Here is an 18,754-nt window from a genome sequence, read left to right on the forward strand (position 1 = left end):
GTCAAGTCTGAGTAGCGTGCGTACGGAACTTCGCTTTGCTTGATCGATACTATCGCCGATGCGCCATAGTAGCGACGAGAGAAATTGTTGGTGTTGAGGCGTGATGGCTGGCTAAGGCTTCGATGGGCGGAACCAAGTCTTGTTCACCTCGATCATGATGTATCGGGATTTGGGGAAATGGGGCTGACCGTTCCCGACAGTCCATTTGTCGTTGGTTAAAGGCACATACATAACAAGGATCTGGGTTCTGCTAGTCGGCATGTTCCTAGAGCAGATTTATCGGGAAGCGCATCGAGATACAGATATTGGAGAGGCCATAGCAGCGTTCCTGAAGGTCTAGACCCAGCACGTCACTAGTGAAGTTTGTGGGCTATGAACTGAGCTTAGCTGCCCGTGCGATGATGCTTGCACACTTTTGCTTGTATTACGATTGATGGATTGAATCGAATTGATCTCGATACACCTGCGATAATCGTCAGTCTTCTGTCAATTCAGATCCATTTGATGCAACCCGGTATTTAGGGTATGTTTTTGACCATCTTGTAACTGGATCAGAACTCATCATGTCAGACCAAATATCAATGACGGCGGCGCTGCCAGGTTTCTGATATTAACAAGGGAGACCCTGATTGTCATCGATTCTCAAGGACAGTCGAGATCGTCGGTTTTCAGTCTTGGACCCTTTTGCTGTTTTTAGTTCCTTCTTGGGAACTATCATCGAGATGATTGTCTGTGACTGGTCCGCAATGCGGTCATGGCTACTGTCTGCCGATAGGAATTGTCAACGTTCAATTATAGACTAGGATATTGTTTCCCTGAGCGTGCAGGAGGTATCTCGAGAATACGAAGTCTCCATGAAACGATCCGCAATCTTGATTAGATACAAGCGACTAGATTGATACGATAGGAATGTAGCGTAGAGTTGTGAAGCACCTGTCTTAGTACCTAACCTGCCTAACATAGAAACAGGAACTCGCTCGTGGAATTTGACGACTGCTACAGGGTAACTCAACCACAAAGAAACCCACTTCGGCGCGTCCATTTTCAATTTACGCGTCGCACCCAAATTGAACATCACGCCTGGCCTCAATATCGTATCTACATACTTAATTATCCAGTCTTCCTGGAGCCCATCATGTCGCGGAGACTACTAAACCGCCCAGGCGGCTCATCAGATCCATCGGCATCATCATCTACCGTCGTACTGCCAGATTACGAGTCACCAGTATGCCCTCTCACAGATAACGCCCGTCGCAGTCTCAACGACCTATCCAACACTCGCGTAAGCGCCGTATACCAACAGCAAGTCAGCGAATCTATTCGACTACTCGGATTCAGCGTTAGCGACATACATGAACGTTTGCGCACACAGCGCGAGAACCTCGAAAACCAGAAAGCCAAGAGAGAAGAAAGAGGCACAAACAAAACCGAAGACGAGCAACGCCTCGAAGCTCATCTCGCCAAGTTCGAGGATCGTGTCAATGAATTAACCGAATCGTCAGAGAAGGCTGTTCGCGAACTTATAGACCGCAGAGCTGAACTCGAAGATGAAGCTGGTATTCTCAGCGAATTGTACGACATTACCAGTGCTGAAGCGCATCAACAAAGACAAACCCAGGAAGAACAAGGCGAAGGCGATGAACAGAAGGCATCTAGCGTTATTGAAACTTTCAAAGATCTGTGTGGCAAGAAGGAGGCAGAATACAAAAACATGTCTGCCCACCAGCGGTATGCACTCAACAACGACTACGCTGGTTTCAAGAAGCTCTGGCATGATGCTGCAGCCGGAGAAGAAGGACCACCTCTGCCAGATGCCTCACGATGGTTTACACAAGACGGCGAACCCGTAATGGACGCTGCTACGGGTGCCGCGGACGATGACGACGATGATATTGCCGTTGCGCGCGAGATTATCAGCATCAACTGTCCTTTGACACTACAGCCCATGAAAGATCCATACACCAACCGAAGTTGCAAGCACACATTTGAAAAGTCGGCTCTGCTTGAATATCTGCCCATGCGAGGAGAATCACAGTGTCCACAAGCAGGCTGCTCACAGGTCCGTACGAACCTTTCTTGCCAGAAAATATTTGCTAACCTAAGATGCAGAGTTTCTCACGTGCGCGATTCGACCAAGACTTCTTTCATGATCAAGCCATGGTGCGTCGCATCAAGCGCGCCCGCCAGACACAGGCAGAGCAAGGGATGGAGATGGACGACGAGGAGGACGCTGATGGTGATGACGACGAAGTTAGGATTAGTGGCCAGCAAGTCGCTCCCGGAAGAGCACTCAAGAGGGAACAATAATTGTTGTGTTGTCTGGAGCCAAAGGATGAAAGCATCAAAGGATATATTCTCGTGGGATAGAGAGGCTGTACACTACGAAGAAATGATAGAATGATACCCCACCACAGCTGCTCCCGACACTTGGTGCGCTGATGGATATTGCAACAGGAAAGTACTTTGTGCCAGGTGTGATAAGAAAGGTGCATGAAGGCCACTCGCCGAGAACACTAAGTGGAAGGGTGTTGTGTAAAATGATATAATCCGTTCTATGTAAATATATACGACATCGTAGGGTATCTTACGCAGTTCATTACATCCACCTCTGAGCTGATGAAACAGCTGATCTAATTCAAACAACAAATACACTATGCGATGCTTTTCCAAAAGAATCCAAACCTATATCCAAAACCAGAGAGCATAACGCCTCGACTGTTTGTGACAGCCACGTACTTTTTGTACCAAAAGGATGTAGAAAGGGTTGATATGTTCAAACAATATGAAGGACCATAACACAGACGATGGCGATAACCAGGCCCGAGTTTGGCGAATTCCATGCCGCGGCGGCATCAGGTGTTTCGGTTGCGGTATAAATGCCAGTCATATCTGATGTGACGCTGGCACTCGTCGTAGATGTTGTTGGTTCCTCAGTGGTATCTGCCTGTAGCGGCCAGTCATCTGTAGAGGCATACAATATGCCATTGATGACCACACCCTTGTCTTCTGCGGCCAGTTCTGCAGCGCGATCGTCGCAAGTGGCCCGGAGATTGCGTATATAGCAAGTAGGATTTGGTTGGTCAGGCAACTTGTCTGTGTGTGTAGCGTTGGCATCGCCTGTGGTGTTGTATGTGGCGGGGTCAATATCCTTGCCAGTAGAAATAGAAGTACCCAAGATGATGCGGGCAAAGACCTGAAAGGCTGTTTCAGGCTGGTAGGCGGCTACGGCGTGACCTGCTTGATAGATCCGGCTAAAGGAAAGGTTGCCAAACTGACGCACAACACCACCAATGTAGGACTCGTTGACAATAATAGGAGCATATCCTGCCTCAGGGAATCGAATGCTGTATTCACTGCCTGCTTCTTGAGCAAGGCTTTGAGAAACAGCCTCTCCTCCCATCCAATTACATATGTAGTCTCGATCACCGTAGATGAGAGCGATACGAACTCCTTGATTGAGAAGAGCAGCCAGGCGCTGTATGTTGCCGCCGCGGGCTTGATCACCTGTATCTTGGAACTCGCGACCAACTTCGTAATTGCTGAGAGTATAGTTGATAGGGGCACCAATAGCTTGCTGCACAGTTTCTTGGTTAAGGTATTCCAAAAAGGTCATTGGTGGGAAAGGGTCGGTTGAGGCTGCTGCAAGGTCATACACGCCGCGACCTGAACCTGTGTAGGCATCTTGAATATCGTAACAGTTATCCAAAGCATCAGAACACACTTCATTGATAGATTCTTCAGCTCCTTCTCCTTCGGGATCACCCACAGACGCATCAATCGCACATTTCTGGAGCAGGTCTCGGCAGCCACCCTCGGCAGTAAACTTGTCCTGGTAGAACTTTGCATCGCCAGCAGACAAAGCTTCATAACCATATGTGTTGTCGACAGCAAATGTTGGATAGTAAGGTACTTGTGTCTCCATATCGATACACCCATTGACGATACCCAAAGAGCTCAGGTGGACATCAATGGTTGAATTTTGTGGTAGCTCACCACTTTGGCGACGGGCGTTTTGCTTGACGAAAGTTTCCGCAAACACAGGGCCATAGCGGCCACCATAACTTTCGGCAAAGAGACTGATTCCTAGTGAACTGTTATGGGAAAAGGTGGATGGCTGGTATTGAGGAAAGGTGGTCAAGAAGCCCTGAACCATGTGCCAAACGGCCATGGCAGCAGTCTCGGTAGTATTGGCAGTGAAATTCCCATTGTTGGAGCTGAATGTACCATTACGAAGTACCCAATCAGGATAGTCGGCATTAGCTTCAGGAGGCACTTCGACCTTGTTACTGGCAAAGTTAATTGTGCCATTGCTGGGTGTGTCATATGAAAAGCCGACTTGGTTGGGCTAAAAAGGTACATGTGAGTTTGTGAACTTGTGATACTTGCCGAGGGAAACATACCTGATCAATAAACAACATGTTAGAAGCTCGGTCCCAACCCCATTCGCGTACAAGCGTCTCGTATTCATTCAAACCCTTTTCGACAATCTCGCAAGGGCCATTGCCGGTGAAGAAACCATATAGTGAGCTGGATCCTGGCCCTCCATTGAGCCAGATGGTCAGGCTGTCAGTAGGCTCACGAGCCTCGACAAACCAAAAGAACAAATTGGTTGGATAGTCGCCAGGAACTGATACCCAGCCTGTGTACTGCTTCTGGGAATCAAATGCTGTTGAACACACGTCCTCGGGAGTTTTATATGAGACAGTGACGTCCCGATTTGCAGGTGAGTGGACGACTGTTAGATTACGCGCCTTAGCATCGGAGCCAGGGAGAAATTGTGAGGAAGATGAAGAAACCAAGGTGAAAAGGAGAAGAAATCGTATATATAGAAGTGAAAAGAGGTGAGAAGCCGCCATGTTGGCGGGCAATTCGAGGTGAGGTTGCCAGCGATGCAACGAGTCTCTCAAGAGTGGTGAGAGGGTATCGGAATAGTAGTCGTCGTCATCCAGCAAATAAGCAAACCCATCGCAAGACAACAACGAGCTATAGACGAGGAATTCCTGAGACGAGACAAAGACAGTTGCTACTGAGACGAAACCAATTGAACGAGTACGATATAAGCGATTGTATACCAAGAAAAAGAAAAGAAAAGAAAAAAGAACCTTGTATGCAGTTTCAACGAACGACGACACGCATCATGAGATGGTACCTGTAAATTATGTAGCTAGAAGAAAGAGGAAATGACCGATCAAGCCCAGAAGAGTGAAGTTTCGGGTCCAAGTGGGCCAAGCGAACCGTTACAGTCACCGGCCCCTCTTGATTCCTGCCCCAGGGCTGATCCTTAGAGTGTTTTGGCCTGTCAGAGCCCTGGCAGTTGGCGGAGTATGCACTAAAAAGCATTCAGCCCCAGGTAGGCGTTCGTGCCCGTGCTAGATTTTAGATGTCACTTATAATTTGGATTTGATATTGACGAGATGAAGTGAAGGTAATGGCTACTGGTTCATTAAAACACAGCCATTGTTATATGAAAACACACAGCCAGTTTCTTTCTTTCCTTGTAGTACTATTTCTCTTTGTGATTGTGTGAAACATGAATCTCAGTGATCACTCGCAGGACCAACACCCATGCCGGTAAGCAGAAGCTAAATCCTCAGCTTGCATAGCCACGGCAACGTTAGATCCCATGACTGGTTGATCTCCATACTGTCAGAATTAGTTGCTGAAAATTGGCAGATTAAAAATGATGATTCCGTCAGCCACAAAATGCTTTAAATTTGAGCTTTCCAAAATGGGTAAGCTGAGCGACAACGTGTTGGGTTTTCGGAATAATAGTCGTCTCACAGAGCATCAGGGATCGTGTACCTATGACGTTTTGTGTTTCAATCACAGATCCATGCTATGTTATCTCTTCACACTAGATAATCACAACGGTGTGGTCCTACACCAAAACCGTATCAGCACATTTGAGGTATTGATATCGTTCATCCCTTGCACATATACCATAATATTACACTAGAATACAATAGTGTACAATTGTCATTGTTTCCTTTGACTTTTCGAGAACCGTACACCAACATAAATCATACACATTCACGCCAAAGTCCATCATGGCTCAGATCGACGCACAGCAAAAAAGTAGTTGCCCACCTTCTCACTTCCATTGACCTGCTTCCATCCAAATCCAGGGACATATATCACACCCTGAACCATTGGATGACTCCAACCTCGACCTGCAAGGAAGGTCCTCAGCTCCTCCTCATTGAGATACTTGTTCCAGTCGTGGGTTCCTTTAGGAACAATACCCAGAACATCCTCAGCCATGAAGTTGGTGGTGAACCAGCTCATCCAGGTGCGGGCAATCGTGCTCATGACAAGCCATCCACCAGGCTTGACGAATGGGCGCACCTTTTCCAAGAATGCGCCTGGAGCATCGATATGTTCAATAACCTCGAATAGCGAGACGACATCGTAGGCATCTTGTGGTGTTGCGGGTAGAGGTAGGTTCTCGATGGACGTCTGGCGGTACTCAAGCTTCGAGCGAAGACCGGGATCTTTGCGGGCATGCGCGCGTGCTATAGCAAGGACTTCCGGGGTCGGATCGATAGCAGTGACATGTCGTGTAGTCGGTAGACGGGCAGCGCTTTCAGCAAATATTCCACCACCACAGCCAATATCAAGGATTTTCAGGTCGCGAGTGGGAGCATCGGGGTCGTTGCGTTGACATTCGCGGATGAAATCATGGCGTAGAGGATTCATAAGATGAAGTAATCGAGAGGAGCCATGAGGATCCCACCAGTCGGCGGCGAGAGCATTGAAGTGTGAGACCTCATCGGGGTTGACTGAGGAGAAGTTTTGCGACGAGCTGCTGGAGTGCCATCGAGGAATAAGTGACGTCGTGGTTGTAGCTGCGACGATGCGGTTTACCGGCAACGAGATGGCCAATGATCGTCGACTTGATCGGGCGAGGTTGCGGAAGAGGGCACCCGCCGGCCGGGACGGAGCCGCCATTGCTAGGAGTTTGGAGGAGAGATAAAGGTAAGGTCAAAGAGGTTGAATGGGTAAAGTGTGGATGGTGTGACAGTCAATGTTAGGCTGACAAAGCCACGAGCCAAGAAAAGACAAGATGCACTCCACTCGATGGACCCTGAAGATACCCAGATTCGAATTTAGAGGACACAATTGGACAGCTCCGCCATTGGTTCCACTATACTGTTGCTATTCTAGAATTTCATCCGTCTCGTAGATTCTTTCGCTGACTGATGCTTCACAATTTCTTAGTACGAATATGGCTTTACAAAGCTTACATAATAACCTTTCACTTCTGACCAATCTTGATGAAGTGACTACAGCCGATTTGCCCGAACAAGTAAAGACCCTTCTCGCATGGCCAATATCCCGTTGACATGTGAGCTCATCACAACGCCGATACAACGCGGTAAGAGAGCCAATAATTCCGAGGGTAAACTTGATCGGGAGTTGGATTTCACTCAGGGTTCAACTGACTTAGACCGGATAAGCCGGCCATAAGTCATCAGAGCCCGAGCGGGAAATTCACCGCGCGGTTGTGATAAAGACCGGCTACATGGAGGGGCGGGCTCCTTAGAAAAAGGGTTGAATCATGCGATACGAGAAACAATACTTGATCCGAATTCTTTGATAATAGATATATGAAGGGCGCTATCGTTCTTAATAATTTATTATTAATATCCAACTGATTATACTTGCTAAATAATCACCGGATTGGCTTCCGTCAGTTGATCGATTCTCCAATAAAAAAAGTTCCCCTCCTTCTTCAATTCCATCCCCCGCTGCCGCTGCCGCTTCCGTCTCCGCCTCCGAACCCGCTCTCCTCGTGCGTCCCGTTCGCGACCGTCGCATTCGCAATCATTACAAGCCGAGGTCGAACAGCCAAGTCTTCTTCAACTTTAATCACTATTCTTGCTTCCAGGCTTTTGCGCTGCTCAATTGCTCCTCCATCACTTGCCATCCCACCTTCAACATGCCTGCAACAATCCCACAAAACAAGTTTGACTCAATCCCCGACTCGATTGAGGCTTTCCGTAAGTGATTGATCTTGACTCCCGTATATGCGTTGACAGCACTGATATGTCTTGCAATAGGAAATGGAGAGTTCCTCGTCGTTCTCGATGACCCCTCGCGCGAGAACGAAGCCGATCTGATCATCGCTGCTGAGGATATGACAACCGAGAAGATGGGCTTCCTCATCCGCCACTCTTCTGGCTACGTCTGCGCTCCTCTCTCCCCCGAACTCACCAAATCTCTCGGTCTTCCTCAGATGGTCCCCAACAACCAAGATCCCCGAGGCACCGCCTACACTATCTCTGTCGACTCGGCCGACCCTTCTGTCACCACAGGAATCAGCGCTCGCGATCGTGCTCTCGCATGCCGAACCCTCGCCGACCCCAAAGCCCGCCCCGATAGCTTCCGCCGTCCCGGCCACGTCCTTCCTCTGCGATCTCGCCCTGGTGGCGTTCGACAGCGACCAGGTCACACCGAGGCTGCCACTGAGTTCTGTCGCTTGGCCGGCAAGGCCCAGGCCGCGGCTATTTGCGAAATCATTGATGACGGCGAGGAGACCCCAGGCCAAGCTCTTGTTCAGAACCATGGCATGCTACGAGGAGAGGACTGCATCACTTTCGCCCACAAGTGGGGCTTGAAGGTCTGCACTATTGCTGACCTGGTGGCTTACGTTGAGAAGACCGAGGGAAAGCTCGAGTCTAATGGTGCTGAGGCTGATGGCAACTAAGCCGAATTTTGCATATGATTTTTATGTAAATTTGATTGGATATATGATGGTCAGGCAAGTGGCAGGCTGTCCGACTTGTTTCATGTACACATGCACATGGTGACTGATGGTTGACGAAGCGCAATGGTGGTTGCTTCATGTATTTCTTGCATATGTTTCTGGATTCCTAGGGTTATTTGGCATAGACTGGGTTTCATATGGCGTCCCGAAAAGTGTCGGTTGAAAAGAGAACGAAAATGATATCAAATATTGTACTCTTCTATCATGGGATGTAGTTTATGTGTACAGGCTGGCGATTCTCGATTTGGCTATGCAGATCTCACAATGCAAGTGTGACCAACCCCTGTAATATGTGAGATCACTCATGGATCTGGTCTCAAGTGAGACGCTTCTTTGTGGCTTTACTTACATCCAGCCTGATTACAGCTTACGTGAAGTACAGGCAAGCAGTCGGAAAGTCACGTTTCTGTATGGTCAATCATGCAACCAATGCTGTGAAGCAGCAAAAGGTCCGTAATAGCATGCAGACCTGAGGGTATCAGAAACATTGACCGCTGGACGTATGAGAGACGAAATTAGTAGGTCAGCTTATGCTACTTAGTCAAGACTTCTAGGGTTTTTATTTTCGTATCCTAAGATACTAGCGGTCTGAGAATCTGGTTCTCTCTGGCTGTAAGCACTGTCAAATATAGCCTATGTCGAGTGTTCTGTATCCAGACGAAACCTCACTTTTAACTTCCCCACATGTAATGATGTACGGTCATAGTATATGTGAAGGCGGCCAACCGTGTTCTGACAATTGTGGAGATATAATTCAATACAATATATGGCTTACGAGTAACCACCAGGTTTGACACTGGGCACAAAAATGCAGTCATCTAACCCAAATATACAAGAAGGCAATGCGCGCATCTACTTCCTTAGACGAGTCGACCTTCTTCGTCCTAGATCTGGCTGGTCTTCCTCTGCATCGGCCTCTTTCTTTATGGCGTCCCCATTGGCCTCCTTCTTGACAGACTTCGCACGCTTCTTCTTTGGGGGTGAATCGTCTTCTTCTTTCACAACTGGTGACTTCTTTCTTGACTTTTTGGGGGGCTTTGCTTCGGCCTTACTTTCGAGGGGTTCTTCTTTGATTCCGGGAGCTGTATGGCCAGTCTTCTTCTGTACACCTGGAGCATAACAGCTCGTTCGCCCGCCAACTGTGATGAAAGCTAATTTGTCTCCGTTGGGCAGCTTAGTGGCAGCATCTTTGGATCCTTTACCCCATCTGTAATTGAAGAGCCAATGGTCCGGGAACTCGTCGGAGTCTCCTAGCTTGTCAACAGCTGTTTGGCAGACGTAACGTATCATCTTATACAGAGTGCTGATTTGCTCATCGTTGAACTGATCGCAGTACTGTTCAGGGTGGAGTTTGGCTTGGTACAGTGTCTCGTCTGCAACCCAGTTCCCGATACCACTGATCATTGTTTGATCCAGCAAAAGCGCTTTGATAGGGACGTGACGGGCTCGCATCTTGGCGTGCAAATATTCCTCGGTGAACCGATCAACGTCGACCACTGGATCTGGACCGTTCTCGACAAGGGGTGAGTGCTGTCGTATCTCATCTCCTGGACAGTCAATGAGTCGCACACGACCAAACCTGCGCGAATCTGTGAAAGCAGCTTCAACTTCAGGAGAACCCTCGGTCTTGAACTGAAACTTCCAGAACCTGGGTGGCCATTGCTCATGCTCGCCCTCCTTCATCTTCTTGTAGTAGTTGGTGTATGCTGTTTGTTCATCCTTGATGTGCATCCAACCTGGCTTGATTAGTAAATAACCAATGACTCTATATTGAGTGCGTTACCTGTCATTCCAAAATGCATTACTAGATGCGGAGGCTTTTCGAGGGTTATCCTGTTCTTGGTCATAAGTCGAGTTCCATGCCCATAGGGTAGCCGCTGAAGTCTTACCAGAAGTATTTCCCCTGACTTCCAGCAGATATGATCTACTATGGATCAATACTTTGCAAAATACTGATGAGAGTATGGTATTTTACCTTCTTTCCCTTCAGGGCAGCTTCAACCTCCTCGCCACTTGTCCCAACTTTACCAAACACATTCTTGTCATCTATTGCTGAAGCGGATATGATGCTTTTCCCCACAACGTGAAGTCGTAAGAAGTGGACAATACGTGCAACTATTTAAATCTCAGTAAGAGACTCGTTATTCATAAGTGTTAAGTCATGAACAGACCTTCTGCAATTTCAGGCATTTTGGCACACGTTCAAATATCGATATATGGTAGCGAATACAGTAAAGGAAAATACATTGCGTCAGAGACTCTCGGCTGGCCTGGAAGCCTGGCGCGTACCTGAGGCGTCTGTTACAGACGCGATATCACGTGATGTAAAGTGATTTAAAGGGAAGCAAAGTGCAAAGTCAAGCCCAACCTCTCGTTATCCTAATTCACCCTGGTTACCGACATGTACGTAAGACGATCTCGATAACTCCACCATAAACCTTGCGATTCATGACGGACAATTTCATTTTCAGGTCAAAAGATCCATATTTGACTGAGTTTTCTCGAGGTGGACCGTCGTTGCTCGTCGCCGAACATGTTTCTGCCCCGGAACCAAAGCCGGCAGCGGAAGAATAAGTACCCGCACACCCCACATATAAACTTTCGTCCGAGCTTTTTCTCTACAAAAACTTTTACTTCCCCAAGCTCTTTTCTATCTTTACCAACAACACAAAAACAATCAACAATCAAAAGCAGAGGTACGTTTTGCAAACGCAGCATTTTACGCTGCTATGCCCTTTCTTCCTGATGACACACCGAAACCGCAAACTAGAGTCTTTGACCTAAATGGAATGAAACCTCTTTTTCGCACGTCAGTCTGAAAGACTACGATCATGCACTGTTTTCAGCATTTCGCAAGTTGAACACGCGCTGACCATTCAACAGCTCTCTCATCACCAAGCGGTGGATCATTGCGACGATGCTCAAGCTTTCCCCCCCACCCAGCATGGGTTGAAATGGTACGTTCACAGTTGTCGCTTGCGACCTGCTCTCCCTGTCTCACATGATGATCAATTTCTTTTACAATATACGCTGGAAATTACCGGCTGAGTTATTCTTTGACGATATAAAATGGCTATTTCTGATCGAGACTCATTCTTCACTATTGTTGTTCTTCATAAAGTAGCTCGCGCTAACAACAACAAAGGATTTTAGTCACCAGCAAGGTATGCGATTTCACACACCTCGACCTCGCTCTCGACCTTTCCTGATGAAACGGCACTGGGCTCCGAATCATACCCCATGAGTACGAAAAGCCACTTTGCGGCAGGCCTAGAAAACCTCGCCCACTGACTTGTCACGCTCTACCTTCATTATGCTGGATGTCGTCGAGCCACTGAGGCTAACCTACCTCAAGTGCCAGTGTTTCATCACCCCAATCTGTGTTTCCAACTATGCATGGATTCATTCCCAAATTGTACGTATTAAGTTGTATTTCTTTTACCAACACCACCTCGCTTTCCTGATGAACATCAGATGACGAGTCTTATCCGAGTTTTCGATGCAGACACCCTATTTACTACCATTCATGCATTTCCTGAATCGCGAATACCATGCACATTCTTTATTTGCAAGCCTTTAATAGCTTGTGCTGACCAATTATCAGGTAGACCAAACGTGAGTAGCCAACTGGCCCCACCCCAGCATTTGCATTCCACATCATCTCTATGATGATCCAAAATGAAAACGACAAGCATATGTCCGAGCTCACGCTACGACGATAACTCATTTATCGACTGATCGAGATGCTTCACGTCACGTCAATGCAGTCTTTTCAACGACAGCGGCTGATATTTCGAAAGCATACTCAGCCATAGTCCCACTCTTGTCCCAAACAACCGTATCTTTGGCAACAAGGTTAGTTACTTCTTTATCCTCTTATCTCTTCCACCTCTTATGATGTTACAATATCACGACGGTCAACGTAGCCATATGCTTTGACGATAACGCCTGTGACAAGGCACTTTACCCTGAAATTCTTCCCTCCTCCATTTTTCTTCTTTGCCAATAACGTAAAGAAAAAGTCACTAACATGGCTTCAAAGGTTCTCCATACACTTGCCATAGTATCGGGATCGGTCGTATGCATGTGGATTAGCACTGCGGCTGCGATTTCAACCATCTTGTCAAGTGACAAGGTAGCATGCTCTGTCAAGTCAACCATTCGGTTGATTTGACGGCATCCATCCTGGGTCTGCATCCCAACAATGATAATCTCGCATATACGAGAACGGTAAGTGATACTATCGAATAATATTCCATAAACATAATATAACGTATTTCTACTCTGTACATGAGACCGTCGAGTTGACACTTGATCGTTTGCCTGAGACCCTTTGAAAACTGTGAAACGAGTGTGATCTAGTAAAACATAATCTTGAACCAAGTCCTGTCCCATTCTAAGAGATTGAAAGATGGTAGACGTTTGCGTCCCTGCTATTGGTAACCTACTTACTCAGCCTCGAGCCACGTTCTGATAGTTGGCCATATGGTTGATCATACTGTCTGTTCCTCCATGGCTTCTTTCGATTGAAAGATCGGGAGCTCGCAACCCTGTCCGAAACTCTGCGTCCCGAGGATACAGCGTTGTCTCAGGCACATACCGCGGTACCGTGTTTTGTAAAGATGTTGGACAATACCCCTGTGGAGGACTTGCGAGGTACGAGGGTCGCGCTCCTCGATGAGCAGGCCAGCCTGCAGAATCGGGATAAGCCTGGACAGGTACAGTTCTGCGGGCTCCCGTTAACGCAATGGTTTGGAAGATTTGGAAGGGGAGACACGCACGACGGCAACATTCCATCAGCAACATTCGAGTTGTGGAATGAGTCAGTTACCAAGCCCTCATAAAGCGGCTGCCGGCCGTTGCTCTCGCTTTTGATCTGCGGATCGTTCTGAGCTCGAACATGGTCATAGAAGTAAGCCGTGTACGCTTGAGGCTGCTTCAGAACAGGCAATGGCTTCTGTTCAGAGGAGCGTCGGCTCATCGAGCTGGAGGACGATGCTGGCGAGCTGCGTTCTCTCTCTCCCGGCACGTCTGATGGAGAGTGCGGTGGGGAGAGTGGGAGGTTTTTGCTGAGGGATTGACGACGACGTCTGTCGCGCTTCTTGCAGTTATACTTGCCAATTTGCCATTTGTCAAAGTGCTGTCGATAAGACCGGATCCTGTATTAATAGTTAGCAGAGAAATAACATTCGAAGAGGGACCTTACGATGCATGAAAGTTGTATTGATCCCTCATGATGTTGCGTGTGTCCTCGAGTGTCCTCCCTTCGTCGATATACAACTTGGTGATAGTCTGACGGTGCTCGTTCCAAGGTTTTGCCATCATCTTGAATAACTCTCCAGTGTTTAATCTGGACTTGGGATTGTTGGATTGGACTCGTATGAGTGTTAGATAGATACTATTGCGGTGATGATGTCTCTTGTTCTTAGTCCGGGACAATCAGGGTTTCAGCAACAGCGAATATCTCAACGATCATTAAGGTAAACCAATAAAACAAAGATCAATCTCTTTGTTCTTAGTAGATGTTTTCACAATTGGCGTGTGCTTTTTTGTATGTAAGTTCCCAATCCCAATCTGAGATGGATTGAAGCTGGCGGTTATGGAAGTACTGTAAACCTTCCCAAGAAAAACGAAAAGCACAAACTATACCATAGAGAAGAGCTGAAAAAGGCTATCACATATGAGGGGAGCCAATGACTACCACTCTTGAAACATGCTTGTCGCTGTCGCTGACCGGAGCCTTGTTTGGTACTTAGATGCGGTCACTTTTTTCGCAGAGCCTCGTTTTTTTGACTGTGGTGTTAGAGAGGCGTAGAGGCAATAGCAGCAAGGCATACAATAAGTTTTATAGAGAGAGACTACATATGATGCTTCTCTCTGCGTTGGCAGGTTCAAAATAGGGCGAACTTGTGCAAAATACCTTGACTTTTCAGTCCAGGCCTGCTCCTGTCCATAGGAAATAAGTAAGTAACCTTGGCATTCCTAGACACACCGAGATTTCGCTGTGACACATTATTCTGGAAGGATGCGTCCTTGAATTCGCCCGGCGTGGTAGGCAGGATATGTTTGGGTGGGTGTAGTGTCTAAGGCAGTTTATATTCAGCCTCATGTGTCTCGCCCAGGTCATCACATCGCATCCATCACATCATATCACTCCGTCAAGACCACTATACCAGAATACAAGTATATCATTACTACAATAGTAAACGAATACATAACTGTATTCGCTGTAATCATGCAGTTTATATCCCTGAATAGACAAGTCATCAGCACTTCTCAAAACTGCAACTCCCATTCCCTTTACCCCAGAGCCTGATGAATAACCCCTGCATCTGATCGATCGCCTTGGCTAACCACACCAAAACGTGTCTATTTTCACACATTGCACTCGCCCTGTTTTACTTGAAGAACCAACCAGATCTAAAGCTCCCTTACTGTGCTAGGCATAATGTGCCATCTCCGATATTCGAAACGGTTGCCATTCCAAGACATGGGCTATGCCAGCCCGGTTGAAACGAGTCGAGAAGTCTTCGATACGTCGTCACGTTCGCCTCACTTTTGATTCTGCACTTTATATAGTTTTGTTGATCGAGCATTATTGAGTAGTTACGCACATCCGCTTGTTCATTTTAGACTGTTGATGGAATTCTCTCGCAGTTCATTCTTGCGCAATATCGCGGAGACTGTTCCTGTAAGCCACATTCATTGTCTACTACCCATAGGAGTCCATGGAGTACTCAGCTCTATTGATGACAAGACAAAAACGTCCTCATCCCTGTACACAACACACTGTGATATGCTGTCTTGTGGTTTGGTAATGTCGCTCTTGTATCTTTGATATAGAAGAGGTATCATCTCCGGTCCCAGCAGACATGTGATAGCCTTTCTGCCAGTGAGTATAGACATCAGTACCTTGACTGTCATGGGTGACTACTTGTACGTCGAGGAACAACACCCCAAAATTACACGTATTTCTTATCACAGATACTGTATCTTCACGATAGAGAGTCAACGGTTGTATATGCATGTACGGATCAAAGTGTATAATTCATTGAAGGTAACTTATGTAGGCCAACCTTGTAACAATGCAGCCATCGCAAACACATCCACATTAATCCCTTCTCTTCCGCTCATGTCATGATAAGCATCGCGACCAATGCAACAGCATGTACGTCTGAAAACCAAGGCGAAAAACCACATGCTATCATTTTCATCCAACTCTTTCTCAACCCACTCAAAACCACGTTGATAGCACCGCTGCCAAAGTGTTAAAGGTTGCTATCGCAAGCCTTACTTTGAGTTATAACCGAATTAAAGACAAGAAAAGACACTTGTTGCCTGTGTGTGCAGGACTGGGTATAGAAAACTCCGTCCATTCAAAATAGTTTCGCCAGCATACACACGGAATGGCTGTCACTCTTCGACAGCCTCATTTCGGTCGTCTAGGCAGCGGTCTCCTTCTTCTCAGCCGGCGCAATGGGTGCTGCTACGGGTGCTGCTGCAGGAGCCTCTCCACCTACAACACCGGCCTCTTGACCACCTTGCTCATTGACAGGGCTAATGGGAGACTGAACCTTGGAGTCGAGAGGGTCGGCGGTGACCTGAGGGTTGGGAGATGTGGGCGCAGAACCGGCAGGGCTGGACCCAGTGCTAAGGGGAGCCGTGGCCTTGCCGCACTCTGAGAGAACCTGGAACCACTTCTGGGCGTCGGCAGCTGTGTGCGCCTTGAAGTTGATCTCAGTAGAACCCGTAAGCTTGCTGCTCATGGTCTTGGACTTGTCCTTGCCCTTGACACTGAACTTCTCACCCTGAACGGTTCCGATGACGGCATCGCCAAGGTAAATGGAGAGCTCAGGCTTGGGGTCCACTCGGTTGTTATCCGAGTCCTTGAACTCATGAAGGTACTTGGAGGGCGTGACCACGTAGTAGCCAGTTGAGTATCCCCAAGACAGCTTGTTACGCGACTTGCGCTCCAGCGAGCCCTCGACCAGAGCCCTGGTTGCGGGGTGGTCCATGTTGGGAAACTGGATGGCGTCAACAGAACGCGCTGGCTCGTTGGGGTCGACAAGACGGTCGCCGCTGCGAGCATTGAAGGCGTTCCACTCAAAGTCAGGAGCGACGCGCTGGATGACCGAAAGCTGGTCGTTGTACAGGGCTCGTGTCTTGTCGGCCTGACCACCGGCAAGCTGGGTGAAAGCCTCCATAGCTTGCTGAATAACCTCGATGATGTGGGCCTCAAAGGCGTGGAAGTTGTTCTGGACAGCGATCAGGTCATTTCGGTGGTTATTTTCAGCAATGACCTGACTGTTGAGACGGTGCAGGACACCACGGTACACAACGTAAGGGTCATCGTGGCTGTTAAGATGACCACCAGCCGAGTCGAAAGAAGCAGAGTGTTGACCGAGTAGCTCAATCTGCTTCTGGGTGGTGTTGCGGGCCTTCTCGACCTCCTTGGCTCCCTTTTCAGCGCCATGGGCAAGTTCCTTAGCCTTGTGCTTGATCTCCTTGTGCAGGCGCTCGAGGACGGGGAGGACGGAGCCCTTGATGCTCTTTTCGGTCTCGATATTGGTGTTGATAAGGGATTGGGTGTTGGAGCGCATGTTCTCAAAGAAGCCAGCCATGCCGCCGAGGCTTTGGTCGAAGTGGTGACCCTCCTTTAGGGGGCTGTTGATAGCCTGTTGAACATTGTTAGTACATGTCGCACTGGCGCAAAGTGGTGCTATTGTCGGAATCATCGTACCTTGAGGGCCTTCTCGTACTCCTTGGCGTGGTGGCCGTGGATTCTCTCCATGGCCTTCATGTATTCTTCGATATAGCCAACAGCATGCTTCCATGCCTGGAGTCGCTCAGCGAGCAGGCCGGCGGTCTATCCACAGAATCGTCAGTCCATGTCTTTTGCAAAAGTAGCCACTTTGACGAAAGCGCATCGCGCGCAGGGAGGTGTCGCGCAGGAGTGACATACGCTTGAAGGATCAACTTCAGGGATAGCATCGTCGCTTGCGGTGCTGAAACCAGTAGTAGCCCTTGAGGGAAGGTTGGACGTTGTAGGTGAGGCCATGGCGATATTATCTGTTGGTGTTGTTGTTGCGTTTGTAAAGGGGTGGTGGATGATAATGATAGACAGTCAGGATTGTAACGGTACCCGTAGTTAATAGCTTTGAGATTGGATTTAAGCTGTCCAAGCTTGGCAGACAGGGTCAGGGAGGTGCGAAGAGGGGTATCACGGTTCGGTTCAGGTGTTCAAGGGTTCTGAAGCTTCTTTCCTGCAGGGGTTGTTCAGCGGGTTTATATAAGTTGACGAGAACAGGAATGAACAGGTTATTTGAATAGCTTGTGACCTGTCGAGGCATGTAATTGATTTAATAGCTCAACTAAGTTAGGTAGTGTTGACGTCGTAGATAGAGGATCGCCAGGAGAGAGCCTAAATGACGTCGATCCTTTTATTTTGTGAGGGGTTGTTGAGACACCAAAGAGCTGAAAGTCCCGGCGCTAAGACTGTCTACCATAAGGCACTCAAGTCGGTGAGGATTTGTAGTATGCACGAGGCCTCTCTGGCAAAACTACCTAATCAAAAGATCGGTTGTGTCCCTTGAAACTATATTGCACCATCACAAGCTCAGACGGTCGATCATAATTGTGCTTGTACGTTCTGTATCCCTTCAACTCAACAGCACAACAAGTTCCAGATTCAGCTCTACAAGGATATTCCCTCGATCCGTACTTGAACGGAAATAAACAAATCGTATTGCAACACCCAATCTTGAAAGTGACAACTGTCACAAACATAATTCGTTGAAACTACCATCAACTCCAACAATTAACCATCACCAGACCCTGCCTGACATCTATGATAATGACGTCAACCACCCTCAAACTGTAGCGCGTAGTACAAACTAAACTTTGGGCTTGGTCCCTTGAATTTGTCGTACTGACGCTTAAAACTAATACAGGCTTGGCATAGTAGAATCTGTGCATCTCAAAGCTTGG

At 47.8% G+C, this 18,754-nt stretch overlaps 7 protein-coding genes across 7 annotated transcripts; 2 read left to right on the forward strand and 5 right to left on the reverse strand.

The window, feature by feature from the left end:
• Positions 1 to 1,135: 1,135 nt before the first annotated feature.
• Positions 1,136 to 2,307, forward strand: FSST1_009482 (SUMO ligase MMS21; the record flags this gene model as incomplete). The annotated part of the gene is made up of 2 exons (XM_083226460.1): positions 1,136 to 2,059; positions 2,110 to 2,307. 2 exons carry the CDS (start codon positions 1,136 to 1,138, stop codon positions 2,305 to 2,307), a joined length of 1,122 nt encoding a protein of 373 aa, XP_083085443.1.
• Positions 2,308 to 2,773: 466 nt separating this feature from the next.
• On the reverse strand, positions 2,774 to 4,856 carry FSST1_009483 (Alpha/Beta hydrolase protein; the record flags this gene model as incomplete). Its single annotated transcript, XM_083226461.1, has 2 exons — positions 2,774 to 4,345; positions 4,401 to 4,856. 2 exons carry the CDS (start codon positions 4,854 to 4,856, stop codon positions 2,774 to 2,776), a joined length of 2,028 nt encoding a protein of 675 aa, XP_083085444.1.
• A 1,189-nt stretch (positions 4,857 to 6,045) lies between these two features.
• FSST1_009484 (S-adenosyl-L-methionine-dependent methyltransferase) lies at positions 6,046 to 6,948 on the reverse strand (the record flags this gene model as incomplete). The annotated part of the gene is made up of 1 exon (XM_083226462.1): positions 6,046 to 6,948. One exon carries the CDS (start codon positions 6,946 to 6,948, stop codon positions 6,046 to 6,048), a length of 903 nt encoding a protein of 300 aa, XP_083085445.1.
• A 991-nt stretch (positions 6,949 to 7,939) lies between these two features.
• Positions 7,940 to 8,707, forward strand: FSST1_009485 (3,4-dihydroxy-2-butanone-4-phosphate synthase RIB3; the record flags this gene model as incomplete). Its single annotated transcript, XM_083226463.1, has 2 exons — positions 7,940 to 8,000; positions 8,061 to 8,707. 2 exons carry the CDS (start codon positions 7,940 to 7,942, stop codon positions 8,705 to 8,707), a joined length of 708 nt encoding a protein of 235 aa, XP_083085446.1.
• Positions 8,708 to 9,619: 912 nt separating this feature from the next.
• Positions 9,620 to 10,957, reverse strand: FSST1_009486 (Formamidopyrimidine-DNA glycosylase N-terminal domain-containing protein; the record flags this gene model as incomplete). Its single annotated transcript, XM_083226464.1, has 5 exons — positions 9,620 to 10,503; positions 10,551 to 10,600; positions 10,657 to 10,691; positions 10,743 to 10,882; positions 10,939 to 10,957. The coding sequence occupies 5 exons, from the start codon at positions 10,955 to 10,957 to the stop codon at positions 9,620 to 9,622; spliced, it is 1,128 nt and encodes a 375-aa protein (XP_083085447.1).
• A 2,262-nt stretch (positions 10,958 to 13,219) lies between these two features.
• FSST1_009487 (Clr5 domain-containing protein) lies at positions 13,220 to 14,092 on the reverse strand (the record flags this gene model as incomplete). The annotated part of the gene is made up of 3 exons (XM_083226465.1): positions 13,220 to 13,493; positions 13,549 to 13,926; positions 13,974 to 14,092. The coding sequence occupies 3 exons, from the start codon at positions 14,090 to 14,092 to the stop codon at positions 13,220 to 13,222; spliced, it is 771 nt and encodes a 256-aa protein (XP_083085448.1).
• Positions 14,093 to 16,209: 2,117 nt separating this feature from the next.
• Positions 16,210 to 17,825, reverse strand: FSST1_009488 (uncharacterized protein; the record flags this gene model as incomplete). Its single annotated transcript, XM_083226466.1, has 3 exons — positions 16,210 to 17,442; positions 17,508 to 17,633; positions 17,730 to 17,825. The coding sequence occupies 3 exons, from the start codon at positions 17,823 to 17,825 to the stop codon at positions 16,210 to 16,212; spliced, it is 1,455 nt and encodes a 484-aa protein (XP_083085449.1).
• Positions 17,826 to 18,754: the final 929 nt, after the last annotated feature.

Source organism: Fusarium sambucinum, chromosome II (genome assembly GCF_050947815.1).
Source record: "Fusarium sambucinum isolate potato_lamoka chromosome II, whole genome shotgun sequence".
NCBI lineage: Eukaryota > Fungi > Ascomycota > Sordariomycetes > Hypocreales > Nectriaceae > Fusarium > Fusarium sambucinum.